Below are 11,239 nucleotides of genomic sequence, written 5' to 3'. Positions count from 1 at the left end.
AAGAGAGGACAAAACATGATGTCACATGGATGGAAAACAAAACAAGAGAAAATAACGTTAACACTGAAGATGGCTAATTTGAATGAGCAAATGCGCAACAATTTCAAGCATTTTAGTAACCATATGTGGCATTATCCTGGTCCTGGATTTATTTGTGTTTTGTTGCCACAGCGACCATAGGAGTACAGAAACCAGGCTAATATGGCATTAATTAGACCTGCACTCTTTGAAAAAAAGGTGCTATCTAGACCCTAAAAGCGTTCTTTGGCTGTCCCCATAGGAGAACCCTTTGGATAAACCTTTTTGGTTCCAGAACGCTTTTGGTTGCAGGTAGAACCCTTTTGGGTTCCATGTAGAACCCTTTCCACAGAGGGTTCTACATGGATATTAAAAGGGTCCTACCTGGAACCAAAAAGGGCTATCCAAAGGGTTCTCCTATGGGGACAGCTGAGTATGTGTGTGGCTTACAGTAGCTAGGTCGGTAGCTAGGTAGTTGAGTATAGCTGAGGATAGGTCCTGGCCATACTAGGTAGGTAGTTGAGTATAGTTGAGGTTAGCTGAGGATAGGTCCTGGCCATACTAGGTAGGTAGTTGAGTATAGTTGAGGTTAGCTGAGGATAGGTCCTGGCCATACTAGGTAGGTAGTTGAGTATAGTTGAGGTTAGCTGAGGATAGGTCCTGGCCATACTAGGTAGGTAGTTGAGTATAGTTGAGGTTAGCTGAGGATAGGTCCTGGCCATACTAGGTAGGTAGTTGAGTATAGTTGAGGTTAGCTGAGGATAGGTCCTGGCCATACTAGGTAGGTAGTTGAGTATAGTTGAGGTTAGCTGAGGATAGGTCCTGGCCATACTAGGTAGGTAGTTGAGTATAGCTGAGGATAGGTCCTGGCCATACCTTGCCATTAGTTGTGTAAGTGTGGAGTTCTCCTCTGGGGTTCTTGATGGTGTAAGCCATTGTCCGATTCATGAGGAGATTCACTTTCAGCTCCGGTCCAATCATCTTCACCTTCAGAACATGCTCCTGGCCACTGGACCTGGGTCACACAGGGAGGGAGCAGAGATTATGATGACACTGAGAACGAAAGATCCATGAAACTACAAGGCTATGCAGAAACAACCCCTAGACCTAACACTAGCCACTCCTATATATCTGAATTGATGCCATATTGCTTAAACTTATTCAGAATACACCACTAGGCTAAAGATACAGAAGTCGACTAAGACTGAGTGTGCACTGTAGTAGTGTACTTGGACATGGGTGACAGGATGCCGAGTCCAGCCCTGAACCTCTTGATGGTTCCTCCAGGTTTGAACCAAGTGTGTCTGATCTTCTGTTGGGCAGTGAGGGTTTCATTACTCAGGTACTTCCACTGCTGGGACGCAAAGCTAGAGAGGACCCTGGGAGAGAGGAGGAGAGAGAGGTCATCACTCACCTCCATTGCTTTGCTTTTTGTTCTGTCCACTCCATTGCCTCCATTGATTTCTCTTTTCACATTCTGAGTAGTTCTAATAGTAAAACGTATTGTAGCAGAGGTGATTTGAAATCACACTCTGGTGATGAGGGGGTAGCCCTGCCTAAATGATCCCTTGGGCCATGACAATGGTCCTTCCAGACAGATATAATAGTATATATAATAGTGTAGTTGTAATGCTTTCCAGTGAATGCTTTGAGGAGAAAATGCAGCTTCCACTGTGTTGGTGAGATATAGACTAAACTAGACTAGACTAATCTAAACTAGACTAGACTGGAATAGACTAGAATAGACTAGAATAGAATAGAATAGAATAGACTAGAATAGACTAGAATAGAATAGAATAGTTATAGAATAGACTAGAATAGACTAGAATAGAATAGAATAGAATAGACTAGACTAGACTGGAATAGACTAGAATAGACTAGAATAGACTAGAATAGAATATAATAGACTAGAATAGAATAGAATAGAATAGAACTCTAGGTCTATAGTGAGAGGGGAGTCTTAGCATGCTCACTTCTGCAGCTGTAGTCCCAGGCTGAACCCTTCTCTGTTAGAAGGTTGGAACACCTCCACAGAGGGTGCTGGCCCATTCAGGTATTGGGACAGAGAGAAGCGCAGCCGGACGATAATAGGCTCTGTTGGGATGATCTTCCAGGCCCTGGCTACTTCATCCTGGAGACAAGACAACAAACAGTGTCAGAAACATGGGAAGATCCTCAGGGGCATCATATACAACATGGGAAGATCCTCAGGGGCATCATACACAACATGGGAAGATCCTCAGGGGCATCATATACAACATGGGAAGATCCCAAGGGGCATCACGTACAACATGGGAAGATCCTCAGGGGCATCATATACAACATGGGAAGATCCTCAGGGGCATCATATACAACATGGAAAAATCCTCAGGGGCATCGTATACAACATGGGAAAATCCTCAGGGGCATCGTATACAACTTAAAATATATACTTGTATGTGACACATATCATGATAATGGTGGATAGTGTAGTCGACTCACATCCAGGAAGCTGACATTGATTAGCATGTCAACATCCACATCGTCAATGGAGCCATACTCTCTGGAGAGGAGGAAGGAGAGAGAGAGAAGGTCAGGAGTCATATACATTCCAGTCATTTAGCAGACGTTCTTATCCAGACATCCATATATTTTTGAACTCTTTCGTACTTTTCCGTACGTGTTAAATGATAACAAGCATTTCACTGAGAGCAGATGCCTTCCCATTGTACCCCTTTAATTAAAACCACATCCTACTATCTCTGTCAATAAGTTAAGCAAAGCAAGGTTACTAGGTAACTGGTTGTACCTGACGGAGACAGCCGTGTCAGTGTAGATGGCCTTCACTGAATCTATATCCATGTCCAGCTGAGGATGTCTGTAGAGGTCAGTAGAACAGCCCTCCTACAGAGAGAGAAAACAACACATTTACCTCAAAGATGTAAACAGTACTAGACACAATAGCTTCAAGAATAACAGAGAGAGAGAGAGACAACACAGAGTAAAACAGAGAGTACAACAGAGAGTACAACACAGAGGACAACAGACAACAGAGAGTACAACAGGGAGTACAACAGAGAGCACAACAGACAACAGAGAGTACAACAGACAACAGAGAATATAAAACAGAGTACAACAGAGAATACAACAGAGAGTACAACAAAGAGTACAACAGAGAGTACAACAGACAACAGAGAGTAAAACAGAGAGTACAACAGAGAGCACAACAGAGGGTACAGCAGAGAATACAACAGAGAGTACAACAAAGAGTACAACAGAGAGTACAACAGACAACAGAGAGTAAAACTGAGAGTACAACAGAGAGTACAACAGAGAGTACAACAGACAACAGGGAGTACAACAGAGAGTACAACAAACAATAGAGAGTACAACAGTGAGTACAACAGAGGGTAAAACAGAGAGTACAACAGAGAGTACAACAGAGAGTACAACAGACAACAGAGAGTACAACAGACAACAGAGAGTACAACAGAGAGTACAACAGACAACAGAGAATACAACAGTGAGTACAACAGAGGGTAAAACAGAGAGTACAACAGAGAGTACAACAGAGAGTACAACAGACAACAGAGAGTACAACAGACAACAGAGAGTACAACAGAGAGTACAACAGACAACAGAGAGTACAACAGAGAGTACAACAGAGAGTACAACAGAGAGTACAACAGAGAGTGCAACAGACAACAGGGAGTACAACAGACAACAGAGAGTATAACAGAGTACAGCAGAGATTACAACAGAGAGAACAAAAGACAAAAGAGAGTACAACAGAGAGTACAACAGAGAGTACAACAGACAACAGAGAGTACAACAGACAACAGAGAGTACAACAGGGAGTACAACAGACAACAGAGAGTACAACAGACAACAGAGAGTACAACAGACAACAGAGAGTACAACAGGGAGTACAACAGACAACAGAGAGTACAACAGGGAATATAACAGACAACAGAGAGTACAACAGGGAGTACAACAGGGAGTACAACAGAGAGTACAACAGACAACAGAGAGTACAACAGACAACAGAGAGTACAACAGACAACAGAGAGTACAACAGAGAGTACAACAGAGAGTACAACAGACAACAGAGACTACAACAGGGAGTACAACAAAGAGTACAACAGAGAGTACAACATACAACAGAGAGTACAACAGGGAGTACAACAGACAACAGAGAGTACAACAGAGTACAGCAGAGAGTACAACAGACAACAGAGAGTACAACAGGGAGTACAACAGAGAGTACAACAGAGAGTACAACATACAACAGAGAGTACAACAGGGAGTACAACAGACAACAGAGAGTACAACAGACAACAGAGAGTACAACAGAGAGTACAACAGAGAGTACAACAGACAACAGAGACTACAACAGGGAGTACAACAAAGAGTACAACAGAGAGTACAACATACAACAGAGAGTACAACAGGGAGTACAACAGACAACAGAGAGTACAACAGAGTACAGCAGAGAGTACAACAGACAACAGAGAGTACAACAGGGAGTACAACAGAGAGTACAACAGAGAGTACAACAGACAACAGAGAGTACCACAGAGTACAGCAGAGAGTACAACAGAGAGAACAAAAGACAACAGAGAGTACAACAGCGAGTACAACAGACAACAGAGTAGAACAGACAACAGAGTAGAACAGACAACAGAGAGTACAACAGAGAGTACAACAGAGAGAACAAAAGACAACAGAGAGTACAACAGGGAGTACAACAGGGAGTACAACAGAGAGTACAACAGAGAGTACAACAGACAACAGAGAGTACAACAGAGAGTACAACAGCGAGTACAACAGACAACAGAGACTACAACAGGGAGTACAACAGAGAGTACAACAGAGAGTACAACATACAACAGAGAGTACAACAGGGAGTACAACAGACAACAGAGAGTACAACAGAGTACAGCAGAGAGTACAACAGACAACAGAGAGTACAACAGGGAGTACAACAGAGATTACAACAGAGAGTACAACAGAAAACAGAGAGTACCACAGAGTACAGCAGAGAGTACAACAGACAACAGAGAGTAGAACAAAGAGTACAACAGAGAGTACAACAGAGAGTACAACAGACAACAGGGAGTACAACAGACAACAGAGAGTACAACAGAGAGTACAACAGACAACAGAGAGTACAACAGAGAGTACAACAGAGAGTACAACAGACAACAGAGAGTACAACAGACAACAGAGAGTACAACAGAGAGTACAACAGACAACAGAGAGTACAACAGAGTACAGCAGAGAGTACAACAGACAACAGAGAGTACAACAGGGAGTCCAACAGAGAGTACAACAGAGAGTACAACAGACAACAGAGAGTACCACAGAGTACAGCAGAGAGTACAACAGAGAGAACAAAAGACAACAGAGAGTACAACAGGGAGTACAACAGGGATTACAACAGAGAGTACAACAGAGAGTACAACAGACAACAGAGTAGAACAGACAACAGAGTAGAACAGACAACAGAGATTACAACAGAGAGTACAACAGAGAGTACAACAGAGAGAACAAAAGACAACAGAGAGTACAACAGAGAGTACAACCGTGAGTACAACAGAGAGTACAACAGAGAGTAAAACAGAGAGTACAACAGAAAACAGAGAGTACCACAGAGTACAGCAGAGAGTACAACAGACAACAGAGAGTACAACAAAGAGTACAACAGAGAGTACAACAGAGAGTACAACAGACAACAGAGAGTACAACAGGGAGTACAACAGAGATTACAACAGAGAGTACAACAGAAAACAGAGAGTACCACAGAGTACAGCAGAGAGTACAACAGACAACAGAGAGTACAACAAAGAGTACAACAGAGAGTACAACAGAGAGTACAACAGACAACAGAGAGTACAACAGGGAGTACAACAGAGATTACAACAGAGAGTACAACAGAAAACAGAGAGTACAACAGAGAGTACAACAGCGAGTACAACAGACAACAGAGACTACAACAGGGAGTACAACAGAGAGTACAACAGAGAGTACAACATACAACAGAGAGTACAACAGGGAGTACAACAGACAACAGAGAGTACAACAGAGTACAGCAGAGATTACAACAGAGAGTACAACAGAAAACAGAGAGTACAACAGGGAGTACAACAGAGATTACAACAGAGAGTACAACAGAAAACAGAGAGTACCACAGAGTACAGCAGAGAGTACAACAGACAACAGAGAGTAGAACAAAGAGTACAACAGAGAGTACAACAGAGAGTACAACAGACAACAGGGAGTACAACAGACAACAGAGAGTACAACAGAGAGTACAACAGAGAGTACAACAGACAACAGAGAGTACAACAGAGAGTACAACAGACAACAGAGAGTACAACAGACAACAGAGAGTACAACAGAGAGTACAACAGACAACAGAGAGTACAACAGAGTACAGCAGAGAGTACAACAGACAACAGAGAGTACAACAGGGAGTCCAACAGAGAGTACAACAGAGAGTACAACAGACAACAGAGAGTACCACAGAGTACAGCAGAGAGTACAACAGAGAGAACAAAAGACAACAGAGAGTACAACAGGGAGTACAACAGGGAGTACAACAGGGAGTACAACAGAGAGTACAACAGAGAGTACAACAGGGAGTACAACAGACAACAGAGAGTACAACAGAGAGTACAACAGAGAGTACAACAGAGAGTACAACAGAGAGAACAAAAGACAACAGAGAGTACAACAGGGAGTACAACCGTGAGTACAACAGAGAGTAAAACAGAGAGTACAACAGGGAGTACAACAGAGATTACAACAGAGAGTACAACAGAAAACAGAGAGTACCACAGAGTACAGCAGAGAGTACAACAGACAACAGAGAGTACAACAAAGAGTACAACAGAGAGTACAACAGAGAGTACAACAGACAACAGGGAGTACAACAGACAACAGAGAGTACAACAGAGAGTACAACAGAGAGTACAACAGACAACAGAGAGTACAACAGAGAGTACAACAGAGAGTACAACAGACAACAGAGAGTACAACATACAACAGAGAGTACAACAGGGAGTACAACAGACAACAGAGAGTACAACATACAACAGAGAGTACAACAGGGAGTACAACAGACAACAGAGAGTACAACAGAGTACAGCAGAGAGTACAACAGACAACAGAGAGTACAACACAGAGTACAGCAGAGAGTACAACACAGAGAACAAAAGACAACAGAGAGTACAACAGGGAGTACAACAGGGAGTACAACAGAGAGTACAACAGAGAGTACAACAGACAACAGAGTAGAACAGACAACAGAGTAGAACAGACAACAGAGAGTACAACAGAGAATATAACAGAGAGTACAACAGAGAGTACAACAGAGAGAACAAAAGACAACAGAGAGTACAACAGGGAGTACAACAGGGAGTACAACAGAGAGTAAAACAGAGAGTACAAAAGACAACCGAGAGTACAACAGAGAGTACAACAGAGAGTACAACAGACAACAGAGACTACAACAGGGAGTACAACAGAGAGTACAACAGAGAGTACAACATACAACAGAGAGTACAACAGGGAGTACAACAGACAACAGAGAGTACAACAGAGTACAGCAGAGATTACAACAGAGAGTACAACAGAAAACAGAGAGTACCACAGAGTAAAGCAGAGAGTACAACAGACAACAGAGATTACAACAAAGAGTACAACAGAGAGTACAACAGAGAGTACAACAGACAACAGAGAGTACAACAGAGAGTACAACAGAGAGTACAACAGACAACAGAGAGTACAACAGAGAGTACAACAGACAACAGAGAGTACAACAGAGAGTACAACAGAGAGTACAACAGACAACAGAGAGTACAACAGAGAGTACAACAGACAACAGAGAGTACAACAGAGAGTACAACAGACAACAGAGAGTACAACAGGGAGTACAACAGAGAGTACAACAGACAACAGAGAGTACAACAGAGAGTACAACAGGGAGTACACAAAATGGCACTAATGCGTTACAGACCATTGGAAGTTATGATCAGACTTTTCATGGGGTCAGTGCTCTATTGTGTGGAGTTCGGCCTCCACTAACAAAGCAACTAAGCACTCTCATCGTGTTTCCTTTACTAGCACTGATTTTGCACATATTTGGAAGAAGATTTAGCTTGTAAGGATTATGATATGTGGTTATTTTAATTACTGTAGCTGAATGCACTTATCGTGAGTGTCTGCTAAATGACTAAAATGTGAATGTATTCAGAGGAGAGCTAAGGGGCTCTCTCATTGCTCCTCTTTATGTGGTGTGAGGAGTGTTGCTGTGGTGTTACTCTGAGTTGAGTTAAGGGGCTGTACTGCAGGATCAGCTGGCTCGTGGAGCTGTGGCCATATGTTAGCCTTGCTCTCTGTGAACCATTCCTAATCCCCACACAGTGTGAGCCACAACCCATAGATAGAACCATTCCTAATCCCCACACAGTGTGAGCCACAACCCATAGATAGAACCATTCCTAATCCCCACACAGTGTGAGCCACAACCCATAGATAGAACCATTCCTAATCCCCACACAGTGTGAGCCACAACCCATAGATAGAACCATTCCTAATCCCCACACAGTGTGAGCCACAACCCATAGATAGAACCATTCCTAATCCCCACACAGTGTGAGCCACAACCCATAGATAGAACCATGCCTAATCCCCACACAGTGTGAGCCACAACCCATAGATAGAACCATTGCTAATCCCAACACAGTGTGAGCAACAACCCATAGATAGAACCATTCCTAATCCCCACACAGTGTGAGCCACAACCCATAGATAGAACCATGCCTAATCCCCACACAGTGTGAGCCACAACCCATAGATAGAACCATTGCTAATCCCAACACAGTGTGAGCCACAACCCATAGATAGAACCATGCCTAATCCCCACACAGTGTGAGCCACAACCCATAGATAGAACCATTCCTAATCCCCACACAGTGTGAGCCACAACCCATAGATAGAACCATTCCTAATCCCCACACAGTGTGAGCCACAACCCATAGATAGAACCATTGCTAATCCCCACACAGTGTGAGCCACAACCCATAGATAGAACCATTCCTAATCCCCACACAGTGTGAGCCACAACCCATAGATAGAACCATTCCTAATCCCCACACAGTGTGAGCCACAACCCATAGATATAACCGTTGCTAATCCCCACACAGTGTGAGCCACAACCCATAGATAGAACCATTCCTAATCCCCACACAGTGTGAGCCACAACCCATAGATAGAACCATTCCTAATCCCAACACAGTGTGAGCCACAACCCATCAATAGAACCATTCCTAATCCCCACACAGTGTGAGCCACAACCCATAGATAGAACCATTCCTAATCCCCACACAGTGTGAGCCACAACCCATAGATATAACCGTTGCTAATCCCCACACAGTGTAAGCCACAACCCATAGATAGAACCATTCCTAATCCCCACACAGTGTGAGCCACAACCCATAGATATAACCGTTGCTAATCCCCACACAGTGTGAGCCACAACCCATAGATAGAACCATGCCTAATCCCCACACGGTGTGAGCCACAACCCATAGACAGATCCATTCAGAGACTAGGATACACACTGTACCAGCAAACTTGTTTTGGGTCTCTACTACATTTCCCACAATAGTGCTTGTGTTAGGACTTGTTTTGCAATAGGAACTCCAGCACTCTGTGGTATATAAACCAGACTACAGTGCTGTGAAAAGGTATTTGCCCCCTTTGTAATTTTCTCTACTTTTGCATATTTTTGATACTGAATGTTATCAGATCTTCAACCAGAACCTAATATTAGATAAAGTGAACCTGAGTAAACGAATAACACAACAATTACATACTTATTTATTTTATTTCATGAACAAAGTTATGCAACACCCAATTCCCCTGTGTGAAAAAGTAATTGCCCCCTCTACACTCAATAACTGGTTGTGTCACCTTTAGCTGCAATGACTCCATCCAAATGCTTCCTGTAGCTGTTGATCAGTCTCTCATGTCGCTGTGGAGGAATTTTGGCCCACTCTTCCATGCAGAACTGCTTTAACCCAGCGACATTTGTGGGTTTTCAAGTATGAACTGCTCGTTTCAAGTTCTGCCACAACATCTCAATTGTGATTAGGTCTGGACTTTGACTAGGCCATTCCAAAACTTCAAATGTGTTGCTTTTTAACCATTTTCATGTAGACTTGATTGTGTGTTTTGGATCATTGTCTTGCTGCATGACCCAGCTGCACGTCAGCTTCAGCTCACAGATGGATGGTCTGACATTCTCCTGTAGAATCCTCTGACACAGAGCAGAATTCATGGTTCCTTCTATTAAGGCAAGTCCAGGTCCTGAGGCAGCAAAGCATCCCCAAACCATCACACTACCACCACCATGCTTGACCGTTGGTATGAGGTTCTTACTGTGGAATGCAGTGCTTGGTTTTTGCCAGACATAACGAGATCCATGTCGTCCAAAAAGTTATACTTTTGACTCATCTGTCCCTAGAACAGAGTCTTGATGATCATTCAGGTGCTTCCAGGCGCTTTTTGGCAAACTTGAGTCAACATTTTGGACGAGATGGGTACAAAACAGAGTGGGCCAAAATTCCTCCACAGCGACGTGAGATACTGATCAACAACTACAGGAAGTGTTTGGATGGAGTCATTGCAGCTTAAGGTGGCACAACCAGTTATTGAGTGTAAAGGGGGCAATTACTTTTTCACACAGGGGCATTGGGTGTTGCATAACTTTGTTCATGAAATAAAATAAATAAGTATGTAATTGTTGTGTTATACGTTCACTCAGGTTCCCTTTATCTAATATTAGGTTTTGGCTGAAGATCTGATAACATTCAGTATCAAAAATATGTAAAAGTAAAGAAAATCAGAAAGGGGGCAAATACTTTTTCACAGCTCTGTATATCAACCCATATAGTTCCATTGAGAGATATTATATGAACATTTTTACTTGGATTTCGCATAAGAACTCCTCCAACTCCTCGGTGCAACTCTCCACTTCATCCGATTGGTTGTCCGTCCAGTGGCACTCTTCTGATTGGTTGTCAGTACAGTGGCACTCATCAGATTGGTTGTTGGTCCAGCGCTGGCACTCAACGTCCTGTTGTTGGTCAAAATGGAAGGAGGCTGTAAGAGCAAAGCTCCTCTCCTCCATCATGGACAGCCCCAGGTCACTCACCCATCTGGTTGCGCAAATCAA

The 11,239-nt window shown here is 43.2% G+C and overlaps 1 protein-coding gene across 1 annotated transcript in view; it reads right to left on the bottom strand.

Moving 5' to 3' along the window:
- LOC311148727 (protein mono-ADP-ribosyltransferase PARP6-like) overlaps positions 1 to 11,194 on the bottom strand; it is a gene marked incomplete at both ends in the record, with an annotated part of 19,831 nt that extends 8,637 nt beyond the window's left edge. The window contains 6 exons of the mRNA XM_084185702.1: positions 895 to 1,033; positions 1,248 to 1,397; positions 1,992 to 2,149; positions 2,500 to 2,560; positions 2,807 to 2,901; positions 10,991 to 11,194. Of these exons, the coding sequence (XP_084041828.1) occupies positions 895 to 1,033; positions 1,248 to 1,397; positions 1,992 to 2,149; positions 2,500 to 2,560; positions 2,807 to 2,901; positions 10,991 to 11,194 (807 nt within the window). The remainder of the gene's footprint in view (positions 1 to 894; positions 1,034 to 1,247; positions 1,398 to 1,991; positions 2,150 to 2,499; positions 2,561 to 2,806; positions 2,902 to 10,990) is intronic.
- Positions 11,195 to 11,239: the final 45 nt, after the last annotated feature.

The sequence above is a fragment of the Coregonus lavaretus genome (genome assembly GCF_964263955.1).
Source record: "Coregonus lavaretus genome assembly, chromosome: 21".
NCBI classification, from domain to species: Eukaryota; Metazoa; Chordata; class Actinopteri; order Salmoniformes; family Salmonidae; genus Coregonus; species Coregonus lavaretus.
This window is presented reverse-complemented; position numbering and strand designations above follow the sequence as displayed.